Source organism: Astatotilapia calliptera, chromosome 17, assembly GCF_900246225.1.
Source record: "Astatotilapia calliptera chromosome 17, fAstCal1.2, whole genome shotgun sequence".
NCBI classification, from domain to species: domain Eukaryota; kingdom Metazoa; phylum Chordata; class Actinopteri; order Cichliformes; family Cichlidae; genus Astatotilapia; species Astatotilapia calliptera.
This window is the reverse complement of record NC_039318.1, coordinates 6,875,244-6,898,156: the sequence shown is the minus strand read 5'-3', so window position 1 is coordinate 6,898,156 and position 22,913 is coordinate 6,875,244. Positions and strand designations below refer to the sequence as shown.

The following is a 22,913-nucleotide window of genomic DNA, read 5'->3' as shown; positions in this document are numbered from 1 at the left end:
CCTGCATTGCTTCCATCCAAAATGTTTGTTACTTCTACATTTTTTTGTTATTTTTACAGCAATCATTATAATCAATACTGCTGCTGATGCTGATGGAAAATGTCAGTGTCTGTCAATACACAATAACCCACTGCACAGATTATTAGGCAGATGCTTCAGTATGACTGCACAGGTTGCTGCAGTGCAGAAAGAAGGCGTGAAACACAATAATGTATGGGTGGTGTGTGTCACTATTTTCTACTGTTGACACTAAAATAAAAAAGTAAAACTGTTAAGTGATGTTCACTTAACATTACAAAAAATGTTTCTGTATAAGAATTGCCTTTAAAAATGCTTGATGCCTAATCCAACATGACGGTTGGCCTCTGCCCTTCTTTAAATATACTAACAACATTTTTAAACATGTGACAAAACACCATTAAATTGTTCAGTCTGTATTTCTGTCTGTTGCCTGCTTTTCAGCAGGAGAGTTGCTCTTCCACCTGCAGTAGGGATTTTACAATAATCACCGACCTTTGTCTCAAACACACAGAGTTTGGTATCTCATGCACACACCTGCTCTTCATTGTCCAATTTGTGCAAGTGTAGTAGCCACAGAGGAGCGTAGAAACGGTAAACAGGCTGATAGTATCTCCGATGAGATCACTGTAGCTTGAAATGCGTTTTAGGCACAGAGACGTGGTCCAGCATTGACACATGCCTTCACACACATAACAGCTTTGAAGGGGAAAGTGACCATTGTTCCGGGTGACAGATTAAAAGCAGGGCAGCATGTAGGAGCACAATCTGTGTTCAGGCCTGTTTACACTGTAAACAGTCTCTTTCTTGCAGTTCAGCTTCTGTTTTCAGCCCCCCAAGGTCGGGGGTCATGAGTTCAAATTCAAACAGTCGAGGAAGTCTGGCAATTCAATTCGCAAACACCCGTACAGTTTCCTCACCGCCCACTTACTAACCTCTCGTCTTCTGATTTCTGCCTTAAACATTGCAGGAAGGTTAAAGGATATCTCCTCATGCTTGTTAATAACTTTCATTACATTTCTGCCTCACTCTTTCCTTCTTGTCATTTAGGTTGACAAACGTCTCTCATTTTTAACTGATCCGTCTGAGTCCAAATTCCCATGGAATTATCTCTTTTCAGATTTCATGGAAAGACTAAAAATATTCCAACTACCATAAATTGCATCTACCGCCTACGATCAGACTGTTGCAGCCAGTGACATCCCACAATTCCTGATAACATGAAATACACAAAATTAGCTTCCTGTGTCACGTTTATCTCCACTTCACATACTCTCAGGCCCTTACCCCCCTTTTTTAAAATAGGTCTCAAAAACTAAAAACAATGCAGTTCTTAGAATTTATGGATGGAACTAAACGTTTTTTGGTATTATCATGCTCTCATTTCTTTTTCCTGTTCTTCTTAACAGATACTGAAAAATTAGTCATGTGATGTTTAGAAATTGTGTTTTCTTCACATATATAAAAGAGACAAAGCCTCACATTTTAGAAACTGAATGGGAATATTTGACATTTAAATGCTGAAAAACAAGAATTTGTTAACTTTGCAGCATCATCGTAAGCCACCGTGCGTCCACTTTATTCCGTCACTGTAGATTTTACCCTCGCTCCCAAGAATCTGCTGTGACATTCTGCTTGGATATTGCGGTGTATGGTGAGAGATATAGAAATAAATATAATCAATAAGCTTGTTTGTTACGCTGTGAGGCAGCGGTCGTCCTACCCATGCTTATGTTTGTTTTTCTTCCTGCCTCGTTAGAGGGAGCTGAATAAAGAGAGAACTTTTCTGGCCTAACATCACTCCGCCTCTAGCTGTTGATGCCTTCTCTCTGACAGGATGCACATTCACATGCATCCTTTTTACTGTGTGCAATTCTGAGTTAAAGTCAGTTAAATAAAGAGCAGAAAATCTGAAGCAACTATTTTAAACCTTTTAACTATTTTAAACGTGGTTCACATCCTCTGTAGCCTCTGCACACTGCCTATTCATAACCCAGCTATAACAGATTAGCATTCAACTGCTATATTTAACATTACTTAACTCATGTCTGTGTGGATATGTGTGTCTGTGTTGCTATCCCCCTTTTTCTCCCCAAAAATGGTAACACACCCACATCGAATGAGAGGGCTCCTTTGAGAAATGTGTTTCTCGGGTTCTCACGGTGTAAAAGTGACGCTATCGCTAAACTCCGAGAATCAGCAGCTCTGTCTGCATTACATGGTGCTTTGCCCAACCTGTGCGTGCGTGCGTGCGTGTGTGTGTGTGTGTGTGTGTGTGTGTGTGTGTGTGTGTGTGTGTGTGTGTGTGTGTGTGTGTGTGTGTGTGCGTGCATGCATGGACAATTTAGTTTACTATGTATATGTGTGTGAATTTGAGACTTAAATAGTGAATGACACTCTTTATGAGACCCCTGTCCATTCCTGTGGTGAAAACATGGAAAGACTGTTTAACTGCTCATACAGCCAGAGGTCATAGCCAAGTTCAAGTGTGTGTGTGGACTTCCCCATGCTTGTGTCTATGTTTAGATATACAAACCCACTGATAATTTCAAAGGAATGGGTGCCGGTTTGATTGATGGATTGGTTTATCAATATGAGATGGCTGAAGGAATTTCATTTTCCTAGAAGGCAGCCTCACTGTTTGACTACAATAAAATATAATTTTGATAGATTTGCGGCATACAACGTCCTTTCACACAGAAGAGTAAATCACACACAAACGCGCGTGCACACACACACACACAAATGTCCATTGTCACTGTTAGCATCATCAGTGATTCAGGTTTTTATCTAAATAAAGTCATATGTCACCATATGGAGAAAGCGTTAATGCCACATGTGAATGAATACAAGTTTTTATTGGTGCCGGTGGATTAAATCTACTATTTATAGGCTAAAAACACATTTAGAGTCCTCAGTAACAATTGAGTGCACTAAAAAGTTTTTAGAGACTTCAGATGTTCAGCTTGTTTTATTTCGTAAGGATTTTGTTACAGTCAAAAGCTCACAGAATAAGAGTAAATGCACATGTTTAAGTGAATGTGATTAACTTATTATAGTGGTGAAAAAAAGAGTTTAAAAAGTCAAGTGAAAAGCAAAAGGAGCATTATTGTCTGTACAACACAATGATGCGACCCCCAGCAGCCTCAGTGTGATGACAGGAATCTGGAAAATTACATCTTGTATCATTTTCCAAGAATAAGGGACACATCCTTCAACCATGAATGGAATTTTTGAGTTTTTATGTCTTTAATTGTAACGTATGGACATGTGGCACAGTGAGGAGATTTGTATTTCCTCACTTTTTTCTTCATTTTCCATCAAGTGAAGGATATTTGGGCAATGCCACTCATCTTTTTACAAATTCAAGTTACAGCAGCTTTTGAATGCAGGGGGGACATAGAGTTAAACGCATTCCCTACGAGTTCTGTTAATCTTAGATATGGGCTCGAGCACTTGTGGAGCTTCCAGAAGCAACACCCAGGAATCAACAAAATAAAATGTTTTCAACTTTTTTTCGATCAACTGAAATTTTGTGGCCTCTGGGTTAACAGGATGTTGTCTGTGAAAGAGCATCCACTGAGGCTGACCACTGATGCGAGGCCCGTCCAGCAGCAAAATGGACAGAATGAAACTGACAACGCTGAGGTGCGGTTGTCCCTGCGTCATCCCTGACCATGTTAAAACTCTGTGTGTGTGTGTGTGTGTGTGTGTGTGTGTGTGTGTGTGTGTGTGTGGGTGTCTGTGTGCACGTGTGTGTGTGGGTGTCTGTGTGCTTGCGTTCAGAGTGAGGTCAGACTGCAAATATAGCCTCTTCTGTCTTCAACTTAACGTCCAGACAGCCTGTGTCTGACAGGGAAAAACATTAAAGTCTCTGACTTTTTTGGTCAAAATACAACAGGAGAGACAAGCGGGAAGGAGGGGGGAGAAAGGGGGAGGAGAATGAAGAATGAGTGTGTGTGTAAAGGGGGTAGGAGGGTTAATAATTTCAGCCATGCCTAAAAATAGGAATCTTGGATTTAAAAAAAAAAAAAAAATAGAACAATTTTGAAAAAAATAAAAGAAGCTGCTCTGCTAAAAATCACAGCTCCATAGCAGCCATTTGGACGATGTGATGGTGGAGCCTGGGAAAGTTGTGTACTAGCATGTCTGTGTGTGTATCAGTGTATGTGTGAAAATGTAGCCCTAAATTGAATGATTGAAGTTCTTACTTGCATTTAGGCACAAAACGGTTGGAAAGCAGTTATGTTGAGGCTGCTAATGCCTGGTCTGTCCCTGCGTTTACCTCATTTGGCCTGTCCGGGTCTAACCTAAATTCGTTTGGTTCAGCCAAGTATGGTCTGGACTGGTTCACGGTTCTGTCAAATCCTCCCCTGCCCTTTACTGACTCACGAGAAGACATTTGGGGATTTTCAGATAAAGACAGATTGAGAGAGAAAAGTGAAACATATCTAAGTTAAGTCACATAAAATATGTTGGAAATGAAAACACGTTAGATGAAACTTCGATGCTCAGGAACGTGAGGAATGTTAGCCCACCAGTCTCCATTTCAGTGCATTTAGTCTGCATTCTAATTTGATATCTGGTCCATGGCTGTCTCAAAGAGCACGTCTAATGTGCTAAAAAGAGATTCATTTAAATGTTATTTTTACCAGCTGGTTTATCTGTACTTGTTCTACAGCGTGCGGCAGGACTTAGTCACAGAGTCGCAGACTGAATGTCTCTTCATGTCCAGCTTCAGAGCCTTATGAGTTTTTTGTGTTATGTTGTTAAGGATGATTACCAGTTGCCAGTGTGCAAAGTAATTCTGTTATGAGTAGTGCTGTAACTAAGTGGTGGCAAAGGAAACACTGTTTCATTCAACATAATTGCATGAAATAATCCTGACTTTCACAGTCATCAAAAGGATGTAACTTTTATATATAGTTTGTTAGCTACTGTTAAGGTTTCCTTATTTATATACACTTCACTTCATATTTAGAGCAGATTTGAACCAAATTCTGCCACGTATAGAAAAAACATGAAGCTACACACGTTGAACATTACATGATATGAAACAAGTGCAAATGGAGAATACCCAGGATTCTTAGTCTGCTATCTTTCAAAAATGAAAGATTTATTTCCCACTGATCTGGGCTTAGTGCCCTGACAGAAGCCTTTCCTGAAGAAATGTGGCATTGGCAGAATCATGCTTTGGATTTGTTTTTCTGTGACTGGGAAAGAGAGAATAGTCAGGTACAGAGATGTTTTAATAAAAACTTGCTGCATAGTCCTCAGAACCTCAGACATTGCCACAGACAAGGGTCCAAAACACAAGGCCAAGACAGCAGTGAAATTTACTGGGGACGACTCTGTCAAGTCCTTCAAGTGACCCAGTGAAAGTCATGAGTTAAACCTGAACCTATTTAGACCCCCAACAATGGTCGTCCAGTGACAGTTGCAGGATAACCTGAGAGTAGGGATGGGTATTGATAAGATTTTCACGATTCCGATTCCATTTTCGATTCTGTTTAACGATTCGATTCTTTATCGATTCTCTTATCGATTCTTTTTTTTTTTTTTTTAAAAGGAGAACACTAAGGTCGATCAGCTTACAACTGTTTTATATCTTCTCTTTGAACAAGAGTAACATGGTCTTACAAACCCAACAGTGAGATAAGAGATCCACAGCCTACGGCTCTTCAATGGGGTGTCACAGGGTCCCCAGGAAAAAATTTTTTAAATGTAAAATAATAAAATAAATATTCTTCTGTAGCAATAACAAAGTGTAACATAAATTATTCTGTAACAATTACACAAGAATATCCAGTAATGTCCCTGCCGACAATTAAACACATTCACTTACTGAAAATCGGGGCATCTGCTGTGGCAAATGGGTTCAAGCCTTTTACCACAAACTTAGTCACTGCTCGGTGACATTCGTCTATCCTGGCCTGAAAGGAGACGCTACCGGTAGACTGCAGGGAGAACTGCCAGCATCTGAGGCAGCCAGACTCTGTCTGTCTCTCTTATCATGGTCACCTAAATGCACAGTAATGGCAGGTTTTGTAATAAGGCAGATCGCGCTAACATAAATATGCACTCTTAGTTGATTATTTACCTGCCGCATTAACGGGAGAGGACGTGCAAACGTTACCGCTGCTGCTGGGTTGAGATTCACGAGTCCGGAGCGGAATTAAAAACACGACATTCATTTAAGGTTATCACGTGTTTTGTCAGCAAATGCTTTTGCATATTCGTAGTGTTTCCTCCCTTAAATGAAATATTTACTTTTCAAGTATTGCAAGTTGCCCTTTTGTCATCCGTTCTCCTAAAGTATAACCAAACTTTTGAGCGTTTGAGCCACTTAGGCACCATGTTTCCTGCCAGGTAAATGACGCTCCGCAACGTGGTGACGTGATTCGGGGCGACTGGAATCGATAAGGGAATCGTTTGCAAAAATGGCAAACAATTCCAAGGAATTGAAACAGTGGGAACCGGTTCTCAACAAGAACCGGTTTTCGATACCCATCCCTACCTGAGAGAGCTCAATGCTTTATCTAATTTCAGTTATGTATATAATTGATTCATTTTCAATATTCCGTTGTTAAGTTGTTAATTTAAAAACGGTTTAAAAATTTTCATAAACCCCTCTGTCCCTTTTCAAAAGCAGAGCTAGGTGTTATTTGAATTTATCAGGTAGAGATTGGTTTATGAGTGCAAGTTTTTAACAAAGGTGTTGTAATGGAGGAGGTCACTGTAAGTGGGATGGACTTGACCTCCTGACTATGACTGATGTAGATGATAAGGTGCTGACTCTAAGAATCCACAATCTCAACAGGGTTGTCCGATAAGAACAGATGGCATATCCACAAAATCCACTGCCACTCAGGTATCTGTCGTTCACTCATTTATTTAGCAAGAATCCGAAGCACACATCCATAATGTGAGTGAGGGGATTTAACAGACTGTAAAATGCTATATGCCGTGTGGTGAGTGATGGTGTGGTTTCTGTTGGAAAGAACATAAAAGTCTCCCATAATTAGGTGAACAGAGTGAATTAAATGTGTAATACAACAATACAAACAATACTGGATAGTGGAACATTCAACCAAAATAAGGGAGTGTCAACAAATGCTAATTTTACTATTTACATAAATCCTAACTAGGCACTTTACATTAGAGCTAACATGAGAAATTAGTGACGGTCCCTTAATGACCGCACGGCAGAGGCTGCTTCGCAGTAAACGGCAGTAACAATCGGTAAACAAAGTGTGCGCCAAGGATTAAACAAGGGAGGATAATGGCCGCAGCAAAGAACAAACACGATAAAACACAGAAACTTACAGTCTCATGGACGCACACCGCTAACAGCATTAGAGGAATGAAAATCCACACGGTGAGTAAAACTCTGCTGACTCTTCCCACCTGCAGCTCCGACCGAACTCTCTGCGTCGACATGTGCGTAATGATGAGGTAGAATTGTGTCTTCTGATTGGTGAAGAGAATGGGTTGCCTCACCGCTCATTGGCTAAACGGCAGCCGTATGCTGATATCTTACTCCGCAGATGCGGCTCCGTTCGTGAGTTCTGCGAACTGGCTGGCCTTTTGTACAGCCGCCCCCAACTTTGCGGAGCAAAGGTGCACTTCACTTAGGAAGGTCAGGCAGTAGACTCCGGTGGAAGAGCTGGAAGTCTGATAAGTCGTCCCACTGATCGTGTATATGTCTTGTCTCCAACCTGTATCTGAACGGTTCGAACCCTGCCATCTGCTCCAGGGATTACTTGGCTGACCTTACCAACTGGCCATAGGGCACGAGGGAGCTGCTGGTCCACAATGAGAACGATAGTGCCAACAGTCAACTCATCTCTTTCCTGCTGCCATTTGTGCCGCATCTGGAGTGAAGGTAGATAATTCCGGATGTAGTGGATCCAGAATTGATCCGCCAAGGCTTGACATTGTCTCCACCTACGACGGCTCAGGAGTTCGGCTTCTGGGTAGACGACCTGTGGCATACCGGAATTAGGCCGCCCCATCAACAACATGTTGGGAGTGATCGGATCAACGTCTGCTACGTCTGAGGAGACATAACCTAGCAGCTTAGAGTTGATGATGCTCTCTACCTCGCTGAGTATCGTCCTAAAGACTTCCTCGGTGACATGCTGCGAGCCGAGAATGGTATGCAGCGCAGACTTGATGGAACGAATCTCCCGTTCCCAGGAACCACCAAAATGTGGAGCCTGTGGAGGGTTGAAACGAAAATGAATCTGCTGGCTGGCCAACTGTGACTTCAGAGCTGGGCCGAGTGCGTTGAAAGCCTCCTGGAGTTCAGAGCTACCACCTCTGAAGTTGGTACCTTGATCCGACAGCAGTTCGAAGGGCTTCCCACGTCTCGAGATGAAACGACGCAGTCCCATCAGGAATGAGTCAGTGTCCATGCTGGCAAGCAGATCAAGGTAGACTGCGTGGGTCGTTAGGCATTTGAAGATGATCCCCCACCGTTTCTCTGTACGCCGCCCCATCTTGACAAGGTATGGGCCAAAGCAATCCACCCCAGTTGAATAGAAGGCTGGGCGATGAAGTCTTAAACTGGATAATGGAAGGTCAGCCATCTTGGGAATGACCGGCTGGCTGCGCCACCTCCTGCATTCAGGACAGTTGTACTGGTGCTTCCGGACGGCCTCTCGTCCTCGAAGTATCCAGAATCTGCGCCGGAGCTCAGCAAAGACCCTCTCGGAGCCCGGGTGAGCAAGCTGGCGATCGCAATCCTGGACGATGAGCTTTGTGATAGGATGCTGAGGGTCAAGAACGACAGGATGCAAGATGTCTTGACTGAGGGTTTCACATCTGCGAAGCCGCCCCCCTACCCGAATCAGTTGAGCCTCTGGGTCATACTCAGGAGCTAAGGCAAGTAGGCGACTGCTGGCAGCTACCGGTTTGTGAGATGACAGCCGAACAAAATCTTCAGGGAAACTGTCTTCCTGTACCTTCCGGAGGAGTGCTAACTCCGCTTGCCTGTAATCCTCTGCCGTGGGTATCGAGTCAGCAGCTGTCCCATGGACAGCTCGAACGTAAGCTTCCAGCAAGGTCTGGTAGCCACTGAAAGAACCAACATCAGGTAGATGTGGATCAGGTATTCTGGTGATGTTCCCACAGAAGCTCTCCTTCCGCAGCTCTGATGAATCATCAAGGGAAACGTGGTTCGGGAGCTCCGGGCAGTATGATGCCGCCTGCCAGAGAAAAGGTGGGCCCCGGCGCCACCGATGATGAGAGGTGAGCTGTGAGAGCCGTAATCCTCGAGTGATGTCGTCGGCAGGATTGTCGCCTGATCTGACATATCTCCACAGGCTCCCTTCAGTTAGCTCTTGAATATCTGCAACTCTAGAGCCCACAAAGATCTTGTAGCGGCAGGATTGGGACTGGAGCCAGTTCAGGACTGTAGTGGAGTCGGTCCAATAGACAATGCTTGAGATATGAAGGGTGAGTTCCCTCTTGAGGACGGCAGCAAGCTGGGCTCCCACATGAGCAGCACAGAGCTCCAACCTCGGAATGGACTGTTGACGGACGGGAGCAACTCGAGATCGGGCAGCTAGGAAGGCTACCTGGATTCCCCCCATATGATCTTCTGTCCGAAGGTAGGCTACAGCTCCATATGCCTTCTCAGATGCATCGGAGAAGATGTGGATGCTCTGCTTGCAAAGGGATGGGTCTGTCTCTGGCTGCACGTAACAACGTGGCAGGGAGACATCAGGGAGCTGAATCAATTCACTTTCCCATGCATGCCACAGCTGCAGCAGGTCGATTGGCAGATTTGGATCATCCCAGTCTCTCCTTTTCCTCCAGAGATGCTGCACCAGGATTTTGGCCCGAGTGGTGTAAGGAATGAGAAGGCCAAGCGGATCATACTGCTTGGCCAGAACCCGATAGATGTTGCGCATTGTGGGCTCCACCAACTGCTCAGTGTGCCGAATCTGATATCTGAGCTCGTCAGACTGACAGTGCCATTGCAGGCCCAGAGTCCGCTCTGGTACATCAGTCCCATCGGGGGAAAACCACAGTTCACTGCTCTGTGAGACTGATCCAGGTGGCATATGACTGATGAGTTCTGGGTAGTTGGAAGCCCACTGTCGTAATTCGAAGCCACCGGTGAGCAGCAACTGCTGGATTTTGTTAACCAGTTGCTGGGCTTCGGGAAATGATGCGAAGCTCTGGAGGAGATTGTCAACATAGAAACATTTCTCCACTGTGTGACGGGTATCCTCGCTGGGGCTGCTGTGATCCAGAACGTGCCGCTGCAGAGCATAGGTGGCACAGCAGGGACTGCATGTCGTCCCGAAAGGCAACACTTGCCATTCGTAAACCTCTGGTTGCCTCGTGCGATCCATATCTCTCCAGAGGAACCGGAGGAAGGGCTTGTCCTGAGTCAAGAGGTGGACCTGATGAAACATCCCCTTGATGTCACTGCTCACTGCAATGGGATACTCCCGGAAGCGAAGTAACACACCCAGGAGCGTCGAGCCCAGGGTAGGACCAGGTAGGAGATGCTGATTCAGGCTGTTACCATTGTGCACGAAAGAACAGTTGAAGACCACGCGATCCTTGCCATTATGCTGAACCATGTGGTGTGGTATGTACCAGGTGCTACCATCCATCTCCATGTCTGCGATGGTCAGTTTACTCACATAGCTTGCATCCACCAGCTTCTGAATTTCCTGGTTATAGGTGGCTGCTTGTACAGGCGTCTTCAGGAGGCGCTTCTCCGTAGCTCGCAGGTGACCCAAGACAGAGTCCTTAGTGGAATGAAGCGGGACTGGTTCCTCTTTCCACAGCAACGGGGTGGCATACCGGTTGATACCATCCACCTCCACTCTAATGGTCTTCTCCTCTAGCATCTTGACAGCCATGGTATCCTGTTTTGAACGTGTGGCCACCTTCTCATTCTGGTATGGGAGAACATCCATCTGCCAGAGCTTGGCTACATTACTGAGAAGTTCAGCACTGGGAGTCAGGGTGCTTGTGAGTAGACACTGAGGAGTGGAGGCTTGATGTAGAAGAACCTTGGCTGGACCCTGCAGAGTCCAACCCAGCCGTGTCTTGAGTGCAGCTGGTCCTCCCCGTGGACCCAGATGGACAGGCTCTATTGGAGTCAGGAGATGTGGGTAGTCAGAGCCAATCAGCAATAATGGTTGAGCTTGGTGGAACGAATGAAGTGGAAGACTTCGCAGGTGGCGGTAGGACCTTTGCAGTGCATCAGCTGGATGTGAGTGTTTGGCAAGCCCAAGCTCAGTGGCAGTGAATGCTCTTTGGATCCGGAACCGTCTCCGAGGGTCAGTGGCGGAGGCTATAGAGAAGGAAACGGAATGTCCTTCCACCGTTCTAATATCTTGTCGGATGGTTCGGAGCGCCAACTCCTCCCTCTTTCCCTGAAGGCCCAGCTCTTGGGCAGCACTGTGAAGAAGGATTGTGCGCTCTGACCCATCATCTAGGATGGCATATGTCTCTAGCTTCATTTTGCCATTATAGAGGCACACCCTGACCATTTTCAGTGTCACACAGCTGGTCCCCCATGTTGGATCAACGTAGTACGTGACGGGTTGGACAGCTTCCTCCGCCGGTCTGTCAGAACTAGTGGATCGCGATGCATTAATCTCATGGAGTGTCTCCAAATGCACCTGATTGCATTGCTGGCATCTAGCCTTCAGGTAGCATTGCGCCTCTGGATGGTCCCTTCCACATCTCCAGCACCGCTTGCCTGTCTGAATCCAAGACAACTTCTGCTCTATATTGAGCTTCTTGAAATCTGTGCACTGATTGAAATAGTGCTGAAGATTATTACAGAAGGGGCAGAATTTCTTTGGCTTCCCCAATTTGGAAACTGGACGTGATGCCTGTTTTGGAGGCTCTGGGCCTTTAGCAGGAGGGTCGTAGCCCAATAAGACGGTTGTGGTTGCCGCTGCAGATCTCTGCTTGGGTCTGGCACCCTTCCCACGATCCACACGTGGCTCTCGAGGTTGCTGATGATGATGGAAATACACATCATCATCTTGGATGCGGACTTCATATTCAAGCCACTCTGCCAAATCTGCTAAGGTTGGGATGGGTGTCTGAAGAGGATTGATGAACCGCTTAAACTGCGCTCGAAGACTGTGTGGCAGTTTGGACAGCAGTCTGGTGACGTGTGACCCACACTCTAGTTCTGCTCTCCCCTCTTTCCCAAGCTGTTCTAACATTCCCACGAGAGCCCTCACTTTCAGGGCGAAAAGACGGAACGCTCGGCTGTCACCACTTCGCACCGGAGACTCTGACAACACGTCAGTGATCCGCTGCAGGGCAAGTTTGTGAGGCTGACCATACAGCTCTATCAGGGATGACATGGTCTGGCTGTATGGATAGCGACTATTGCTGTAGGAATCGGCAATAAGGAGGGCGTCTTCCAACTTGAGGTGATCGACTAGGATCTGGTACTTGAAACGTTCAGTTGCATCGTGAGGCAGGATATTGTCAAGGGCCATTCGCAAACGAGCGAACTGGCTGGGGTCATCAGACGTGAAGTATGGAATGTGTGGTGTTGGTCCCCGGTACACGGTCTCTGTACTTGGTAGAGGTTCGTGCTGACCATATTTCCTCCAGGCTTTGGAATCAGTTGGCGGCCAGCGAGGCGGGTCCCCAGTAATCTTCCGGAAGCTTTCTGGTTGTTGGCGCTGAAAGGTGTATGGCTCTGCATATTCAGGGGTGACCTGCCTCTTCACACATGCTCCAGGCCCATACTCGTCCTTCACGTTAATTTTCCCGACCTGTTCAGTCACAGGAAGTTGACTGTACTGATAAGGTGACGTACATCTGAAAGGACCTGAGGCTGCTGCACTAGCAGGAATTTCTGATACTGGAGGTGGTGGAACAGGGAATGGCTCAGCACTCTGAGGATCAAGTGGAAGTGATGCCTCTGGCCAAGGTAAATCCTGTATGTCATCCTCTGGTATGTGAAAGGAACGTACCGTGTGTGGGTAGTGTCTGGAGGCATGGTCAGGATGAGGAGACTGAGGCATGGAATCAGTCCACAAGGACTGCCTCTGGTCCTGGGTACTGGGGCTTAATGCAGAAGGTTGGGGAGCTGGTGACGTCTGGAGGGCTGAGGACCGGAGAGAGAGGGCACCAAGCAGAGTCTGAACCTCTCGTCTGAGCTGATTATTATCTTCCTGCATTTCTCTCAGTGCTGATAATACCACGTCTGAGGTGCCATGCTGAGAAGTCTGGTCAGCTGGAGTGGCTGAGGTGTTGGGATGTGCCCCATGGTCATCAGGGGACTGGTTGTGCGACACATGCACCTGTGGTAGTGATCTCCTTGGCAACTGCACCAAGAAGTCATCGAGGTAACGAGGCCGATGACCATCGCGACGAGGACGAGGAGTGGATGAGAAAGCCATCTTGCCTGTGAAACTGTAACTCCGGCTCGAAGGACCATGTAATGGAGGAGGTCACTGTAAGTGGGATGGACTTGACCTCCTGACTATGACTGATGTAGATGATAAGGTGCTGACTCTAAGAATCCACAATCTCAACAGGGTTGTCCGATAAGAACAGATGGCATATCCACAAAATCCACTGCCACTCAGGTATCTGTCGTTCACTCATTTATTTAGCAAGAATCCGAAGCACACATCCATAATGTGAGTGAGGGGATTTAACAGACTGTAAAATGCTATATGCCGTGTGGTGAGTGATGGTGTGGTTTCTGTTGGAAAGAACATAAAAGTCTTCCATAATTAGGTGAACAGAGTGAATTAAATGTGTAATACAACAATACAAACAATACTGGATAGTGGAACATTCAACCAAAATAAGGGAGTGTCAACAAATGCTAATTTTACTATTTACATAAATCCTAACTAGGCACTTTACATTAGAGCTAACATGAGAAATTAGTGACGGTCCCTTAATGACCGCACGGCAGAGGCTGCTTCGCAGTAAACGGCAGTAACAATCGGTAAACAAAGTGTGCGCCAAGGATTAAACAAGGGAGGATAATGGCCGCAGCAAAGAACAAACACGATAAAACACAGAAACTTACAGTCTCATGGACGCACACCGCTAACAGCATTAGAGGAATGAAAATCCACACGGTGAGTAAAACTCTGCTGACTCTTCCCACCTGCAGCTCCGACCGAACTCTCTGCATCGACATGTGCGTAATGATGAGGTAGAATTGTGTCTTCTGATTGGTGAAGAGAATGGGTTGCCTCACCGCTCATTGGCTAAACGGCAGCCGTATGCTGATATCTTACTCCGCAGATGCGGCTCCGTTCGTGAGTTCTGCGAACTGGCTGGCCTTTTGTACAGGTGTTAAACAAATAAATAAATAAAACTACTTCCCAATATTGATCATGAAATTTATCTGATTTATAAGTCAGTGAGTCTGACCTGCTTTCAACAGATTTAGAAGGAAAAGTGTCAAATGCTACCTTTAGTTAATGCTGCAGACGACACATAATCCTGCAGAGTTGTATCTGCTTCTCTTCCTTGCATTGCTTATTTGGCTTTTAAAATGTTTGTACAGGCATGGACTGTGTGTCATTGCTGTGCCGTCAGGAATTGTTATGTGATACGCCGTTTAGAGAAGCAAGGAGGACTCTTGGTTTATGAGTCACTTGCATATTGACAGCTCTAAACACTTTGTCGGGGCCGTTGGGGAGGGTGTAAACATGCAAGGTAATGTGTTTTACAGCAATGATGCACAAAGAATAAAAGGGTGATTTCGGGTGTATCTTTCAGAGGAAGCCACAGTTCTTTGGAATCATCTACACCATTATGGAATGCTGTAGAACACATTCACAGGAATGTTTTATTTAATAGACAAACATATACACACTTGTCAAGTGGTTGCGAGTTAGTGCTTGTGGTTTAGTTACAAATATACATATAAGACGTGAATACAAAAAACAGCATCTGCTGTATGTTCTTGAGCATTACGAAATATATTTGAATCATCAAAATGCTTACATGTAACATCAGTTTGGATTAAATTAGGCCTCAGTCACCCGGGCCTAGAGACCGGTCAGGGACCTCCTGACATGTCTGGATTCTAGAAAAATGTGGATTCCCCAACCAATTGGCAGCTAGTTGCTGGAGGCTTCTGGCTGTATTTGGGTGAAGTTGGTCTTAAAAAGATTACTGCCCAAAAAACCTCCCAGTGATTGCTTTTATTACTTGTAGCTTGCATTAAAGACGTCGATTTGTGGGCAAAGACTTTGTAACTAACCACCAAACAGCAGTGAATCTTAAAAAAAAAGTGCAATGCAAACCAGAAACAGAATATTCACTTTTAACATAAAAGTTGTGCCTTACCACTAAAACCAATGTTTCAAAAGTTGCAACTTTTACTTTAAATGCAAATGATGCAAACCTCTCACCAACTAGTTGGGGAATACGCATTTGTCTTAGTGACCTGGGATTACCTGGGGTCAGTGACTAGTTTCTAATCCTCCATGCCTGTTTCACAGTTTTCACCGCACCTCCAGCAACCAACCACTCACTAGCCAGATGGGCAATACAAATTTTTCCCTTGCAACCAGTGGTTGCCAGGTAGTTGCCAACTGGTCTCTAGGCCTATGTGACTGATGTCTTGGAGCACAAGACTATTTGCAATTGTTGTTGGTGGAACAAAAGAATGTAAAAAGTAACTGTAGGCTGTGAAAGCAATAAGCACTAATACACTCTAACTTCTTGGCTAAGTAAGCCTGGCCGGAGTGCATCATTGTGCTGCAATTCTGAAGCCACCAGACAATTCTGAACACAAACTGATGGAAAAACACTTCAATAATCTATTGTTCACAGACTTCCCTCTAGTTATTTTCTGACATGTGTAATGTCTTAGAAAAATGATGTTAAATCCCTTCTGGGGTCAGAGAAGAGTGGAAAAAAATCAGAGTGAAATCAAAACGTTTTACTATTGACAACTGAACCACTCTAGACTATTCTGGATTTTAGGCAGAAGTGAACGAGCCAACATTGCAACATTCACACCTCAGTGGGGGTGGGGGGCTGACGAGTGGCAAACAAAAATCTGTTTTTCTATTCACTTTCTGAAATGCTGGCAGAAAAACTGCATTGGCAATGAACATTTCTGGTCTATTGAGGATAGAAGGCAGAAACTGGGAAAAAGGTCTTATCATTTGCAGCATCTTTTAATGACAGCTTTATGAAAAAGTATATGAAAACCATGAACATAGGAAGTACAAGCACCAGTGGACTCATTTGAAAGTCATGAAGACTTAAATTGTACTGATGAAGAATTTTGTAGAAACTTTAACGAACGTAACCCCTGGTATTTGTCTTACTCTGAATTGTTGTGAAGTAAAGAAGGTTCTTAACACAAAATAAGATTATTTTTTGAATTGTTTTGAAAAATATGATGAATTTGATGTTAAATATAGTCATATATAAACATCCACAGTAGTAAGAGGTTAACTGCCCTCAGTCTGGTATCAGCAGTGGCCCCTAGGTCATTCTGAAGTCGTCATTTCAATACTATTTGCCTAATCTCAGTACAAGATGGCTGTAGATGATTGCCACTGTATCCGGGAAGTACTGGCCCTTGATGGATGTGGGTCCGAAAAGACCAGCCGATAACACACACTTATGACGTACGTGGCCATGTTTGAGCTCAAATGTGACGTATCATAGTATCATAACATAGTAGTAAGTGCAGGTCATTAATCTCACTATCAGTGGAGAGCGGTGGGCCCGGCAGACTGGAGCTGTGTCTGCTCGAATTCAAGGCTTGACTTTGGTCCACGCCAGAAAAGAGAGCATTTCTTTTAACTTTTCAGGCTTTAACATTCTTGTCTGGCAGCTGTGCAAGCATGTTGTGGAACAGGGCTGAGAACCTCTTAAGCTCCAAATGAGCTGGAAAAGCCAGCTCTGGTCGAGCTCTATAGCTGAGAAGACATGAAGTCGCAGCTTCTCAAAACTCTCTGCAGCACAGCAGAGTGCGCAACATGTTATATTCTAACTGAAATTGGTGTGACCAGTCCGTTTATAAAGCTCTGTATGTGTTTCTGGAATAATTTGAATAAGTGCCCTCATGAATGCATTTATGCTTTTCATGTAAAAAGTGGCTTTGCTTTACATTTGCATGTTTGAATGAGGAGGAAAGTGTGTGCTGGGGCCGATGGCTTTGTGCAGCCATAATCGCAGCTCTATTAAGTGTTCACTGTGAGCCATGCCACATGTCAGCTGGAGTCAAGCAGCTAGAGAGGGAAGATGGAGTGGCTATAACAGCCTGGGAGAGAGGCGAGACGCAGAGTGGGAGAAGGGAGGATGGAGGGGTCAGCAGAGGAGGGAGGTCCAGATAAGTCATCACTTAAGTTGTGGTTTGGGTGCTCTGTTTGTTGTAAGATGCTTTTTAGGCACTTTTGGAAAACAAGGAATCGAGTATAAGATCTGTTTTCTGCCTGAGGATTTAACACTTGTTTAGCAAAACAAACCTTTTATTCTCTGCCAGCTTGGAGATGATATTCTCTATCGGAGAATATTTTATCGACAGAGACTGTGACGCTATTGCAAATTACTACGTATATATTATTGAAAGGCAGTCAGCAGTAGCAGAGAGTTGGTGTCATAGTGGTGAGATTGCACTTTGTGACCTGTGCTCAGTACTCTGAGTCAGCAGGCTGCCTTTGGTTTAAACCAGGGATTTTCCCGCAGCTCAGTCCCTTTGGTTGTGCTCTATCTGTGTTCTATCTCACAGGAGCATATGGAAAAGATTAAATATAACACACTGTAAGAAGAAAAAAAGAAAGAAAGTCGCAGCCACGGCAGTTGAATGCTGAAGCCACGAAACTTCTACCGTATTAAGGGGATGCTGCCCTGCTGAGGTCACTGCTGAGTCGGTTAATATTGAATCAGTTATGTTTGTTTGAAGTTGCCTGAATCTGCACAAAGATATTTTACATACATTGATATTTTACCTGTTAACTTTTTTTTATTGGTGTAAGATTTTTCATCAGATTTTAATTTGGCATTCATGGCCATTTCCAAATCAAAGTGTTTTAAGCAGGCTTTAAGTTTCAGTGATTCCCTGTCAGCTACAGAAGGATGGCATTTTATTATAAGATGTAATATTAAACTTTGAATTCAGCTTTAAAGCATTGCATGTATAATTTTTAGTACATCTTTTACTGTAGGCCTCCAGCATGTTCGGACTATGTTGGAAAAACGTCTCTTCAGTCTATCAGTCATCTTGAACACTGAGTACTGGTTTGGTTTTAAGTCTTTAATAAAAAGAAAAATGAAAAAAAGAAAATAAAATTATAAATAAAATAGATTTACTGATTCCTGAATCATATGTATACAGAACTCTGTTTTACAAGATAAAGAAGCAAAGCAAATAAAATACAACAACAGCAGATAAAAAAGGAAATAATTTGTGTTGATTTTTTTTTTAAATGAAATGATTATAAAATTTTGCTATAACATGCATTATAACTCAATATGGTCACGTGATCTACATAATTAAAAGAAGTAAACAACGTAAATCAAAACAGGAACATGTAATTTTGGATTGCAGTGTCAGTAGTTATGCCATTACATTTAGTTCACTAATTACATTAGTAAACTATGCATAATATAGAAGCAAAGTTACTCTCCAGAACTCTTTATATTATCCAGTTTGTTGGAAAATTTGTATTGTAGAGTATTTTAATAACTCGAAAAGCAGATCTGGCTTGTATTTTAATAATTACAGATATCAAATTGAGTAAGAATAACAACAAGAGCTGTACTGAAATCCACATTTCATATCACTTCCAACAGAAATTTAGAACTCCGAGACAATAGAAAAAAAAACATTTAAACGTTGGTCAGCTCGGTTTCCCCTCGTGTGTGTCAGAATATGTTTCAGGTAAAGGGGTCCGCAGTGGTCGCTGGCTGTTTCTGAGCTGCAGTCAAGTGTGGAGTGTGTGATGGGGGGTCATCCTGTGGCCATGTGAACAGGAAGGTGCGGGTTCAGTGTGAAGGGCTGAACCTCTGAGCTGTTTATCAGATAGCTAATGAAGCAGAGCGATCCTGAGGGAGGAGGAGTGGGAGAAGGGGAAAAAAGAGGGTAAAAGGTAAAAGAAGGAAAGCGGGTGTAAAGAGGCCGAGAACGAGAAGTTATCGCTGAACGGGCTGAGATGAATAAACCAATCTTCCGTTTCATTCTTCTTTATTCCCACTACAATACGTAGAAAAATACACATCAGAATATTTATTACATGTCCTTGTTAAAAAAAAATCAGCAGAGGCCATATCACTCAGCTCCTGCCGTAAACATTTTCTCTGGCTGCAAGAGAAGCAGACCTACGTTTCCAATTCCCATCATCACAGCCATCCAGTTTACTGCAGGCTACACATCCATCAGTGGGGTTTTTCAGGAAAAGGGAATGAGCCTGCTTCATTACAAGTTCAAATAATCAGCCAGTCAGATGATCAAAACAGTATTACAGTGTAGATGTCAGTGTTTGATACTCCACTGTTTCCAGTGATGCTTATTCCTGCTCACGTCGAAAAGGAAAGCGCTGACATATTTTGGAAATGGCAGACTGGGAACTCACCTCTGATTAAATTCTCAGGATTGATGTCATGTCTGTATTGTTGATATAAATTTAAAATATTGTAGTGTAATATGCTGGCTACTTTTGTGGTAACACTCAATTATTTTGTATAAACTGTTTAATGTAGCAAAAACAACAAGAAAAGAAAGATCTGAATGAAATTGACATCTAAGTTTGCCTTTGCTGTCTAAAGATCTTCAACATACACTGATATAACGGATAAAAGCAAACTCTTCACTCGTCTTCACTCAAGACTCGTGTGCTTCGTGTTTATGAACATGCCGTCGAGCACTTTGGAGCTGGAGCTAAAAGAAGACTGCAGGAATATTGCACAAAAATGTCATAGCTCAATTTATATCCATGATCAATATTTATGCCATTATCCATGGAACAGTTTAGTTTTGACTCAAAAAGATTTAAAAAATGGAATTGAAACTTTTTATTGTTTGATGATTGAATATAAATGCGCCTGTATAGACAGTGAAAGTTTAGAAAACTACAGTTTTGATCTTTATGGACTCCTGTTAAAACATCGGGGTCCTCTGCATCTGCAGTTGTTGCTGTAGTAATAAAACGTTAAAGTGGTTTACACCATTTGACCCACGGGGCTTTCTGCTTTCAAATAATGCATAATCGTGGTCAAAGCCATGGAAAAACATAGCAGTTCACAACATAAAAGGTTTAAACTGTCGGACTGCTAATGAAATATTCTGTTATCTCTTCTGCTTGTTTGTTACTTATGATTTGTCAGAAGCAGCCGTTTGTAAGAGAATTACATTTTCCTGTAAACTTCACAGGCCCAAAATGTGGCAGCAGACTGAATAACATATTCTGATGACGCCCTGGATGCTTTGTTTTGCTGTCAGTTACATGCCGAGTTGCAATTTTTGTCTTGTGTAGCCGTGTGAGAGTCTGGTTTGTTCATCAGAGGCCAGAGGGTGAGAGGTCAGAGGTCAGGCTCAGGGGAGTCATCATTGTTGAGCGCTCAGGTGACCCTGAACGATCCTCAGGTAGAATGGCCCTCGCCTCCCTGAGGAAGTTCATTCCATCACTGCTGGTGTGTTTGCGAGAAGGCATGTGCTTAAACAATGCCACAACAGTGCACAGAAATGTGTGCATACAGTAGTTCAGCATGCAAGCTCACAGCATTACACAACATTTAGAGTAAGAGAAACGGGACTGTTTTTTTTTCTTTTCACTACTGGTGACATTATCATAGAATTGTAAACAAATTAGCAGTCGCTGTTACTTTGATTACTATGAAAATCTGATGCAAAGATTACTATTCCGTATCACAACTGACTTTCTTTTGACTGTGTCAGTTTTTAAACTGTTGTGTGAAAAAAGTACCACGAACTGGTTTTCGGGGTACTTCTGGGGTTGTATCAGTGCATGTTGGAATCAATCGGGTACTGAACACTGAAACTTAAACCTTTTCACAGATGCACTAAAAGGTTTTACCTTCACGAGATGTCAGGGGTTTTAGTGATCACCCAAATGTCTAGAGGCACGTTTCATTTGTTGTTTCATCAAAGCATCGTATCGAGCAGTTTAACCTTTGTCTTTGTACTGTTTGCAATCTTTTAAACTTCAATGCACAGAAATGTTTGCATCTTTCTGCGCAAGTTTTACTGCAAAAGAAAAACGTTGCCAACAAACTGCTGACAGGAAGTTGTAAGTGTTAAATGTGACCCTTTACCCATAGAACTGAGAAAAAAATGATGAGATGTCAGAGATTTTAATCTGCTGATATATTTTATATTTACAAGCCCAGTTGTTGAGCTATTGAAGGGGAAATAATGAAGAGTCGGAGAATACATGACATTCATGACTGTTTATAGCAACTTAATATAACAGCTGGGTTTAATTTCACAGTATTTTTTTCTTCTTCAAATAGTTCAGAATCTGAAGCAAATAAATAAATAAACTGAAATGAGTTAGCACAATTTGAAACAATAGAGTCTCAATTACACACTGATTTTAGTCTTGTTTATATAGAAATTGCATTTAACATGAAAAAATTACGACTAGGCCTTCTGTGTCACTCTCATTCTGTCTTCTTCTGTGATTTTAAAGAGTGGAGACATGAGCGTCTGTTGGTCTGTCTTTGTGTCCCTGGCGAGTTTCTTCTAATCATGCTGGATGTGCCAGGGGTCAGCAGCTCTGACCTGCTGGCTCCAGTTCACCATAAATATTATGGAACCACGCCTTCGCTAGTTGTTTAATATAGCACCGTGTCCGTTAAGGGACCTAAAGTAATAGGTTACGCTGGGGTATCTAAGCTAATAATAACGTTGCCTGCACAGTGTAATTAGGAATAGTAAACACGAGTCAGGATATAAGGTTTTGGAAAATTCATTTGTATTTGAGGAATTTCATCAGCTTCTTTACTTTCACTTTATGTGTCTTAAAATATCTTTGAGTTGTTAGAGTATGTCAGTTGTGCAACGCTGTTGGCCTGAATGCACGTGTATTCATGGCCACGTGTGCATTTTTGTGTGCCAGCAACACAGTGGGCCTGTGGGAGTGCTCTGTCCTCCTTTCCCACAGTATGTGTCCCCTGAGCCCTTGTAGTGACGTCAGGGCAGAGGTATGGGCGAATGCCCCGCTCAGAGGTCGCAGGTTCACTTCCTGTCTGTCAGGGCTGAGTTTGGCACGGTCCAGTGTGGATCACCGAACTGTCTTTATGATCTCTCAGTAGTTTGACCTCTCTGTCTTTGTCTCTGTGTCTGTCTCTTTCAGGCTATGTGGCTGATGCTGCAACAGGAGGAGCCCGAGGATTTCATCATAGCAACAGGGGAGGTGCACAGTGTGAGGGAGTTTGTGGAGAGGGCCTTTGGACGTGTGGGAAAGACCATTGTGTAAGTCAACATATCAGTATTCTTTTTGCAGTCAAAATCACAGATTTGCCTGAGAGGCCTCAATATAAGACACCCCAACCCTATGTCTCTTGTCTTGGAAAGATTCCTCCCATGTTTAACCTGTCATTCACCTCCCCTCTTATGTGCTGTGAGATACTGACATGTGGTGAAGGATGTGTTCGTTTGTGGGGGGGAAAAAGGCAGGTGACATGTTTTGTCTGGATGAGACTTTAAGGAAACAAACTACACAAGAAGTAATCATGGCGCTTGAATCTTGGAGCAGGTGTGGGAAACTCTTAGTTCCTGCTAAGATTTCTTTCTTTCCAGGTGGGAGGGAAAGGATGAGAAGGAGGTTGGCCGTTGCCAGGAGACAGGGGTGGTACATGTGAAGGTGGACCCAAAATACTTCCGTCCCACCGAAGTGGTAAGTCAAGTTTCTCCTACCATTTGTGTCTATATGTATAAT

At 43.6% G+C, this 22,913-nt stretch overlaps 1 protein-coding gene across 1 annotated transcript in view; it reads left to right on the top strand.

Annotated features, from left to right (window-relative positions):
* The window catches only part of gmds (GDP-mannose 4,6-dehydratase), a 195,309-nt gene that overhangs the window by 135,045 nt on the left and 37,351 nt on the right, over positions 1 to 22,913 (top strand). The window contains exons 8-9 of the mRNA XM_026147546.1: positions 22,329 to 22,447; positions 22,775 to 22,871. Of these exons, the coding sequence (XP_026003331.1) occupies positions 22,329 to 22,447; positions 22,775 to 22,871 (216 nt within the window). The remainder of the gene's footprint in view (positions 1 to 22,328; positions 22,448 to 22,774; positions 22,872 to 22,913) is intronic.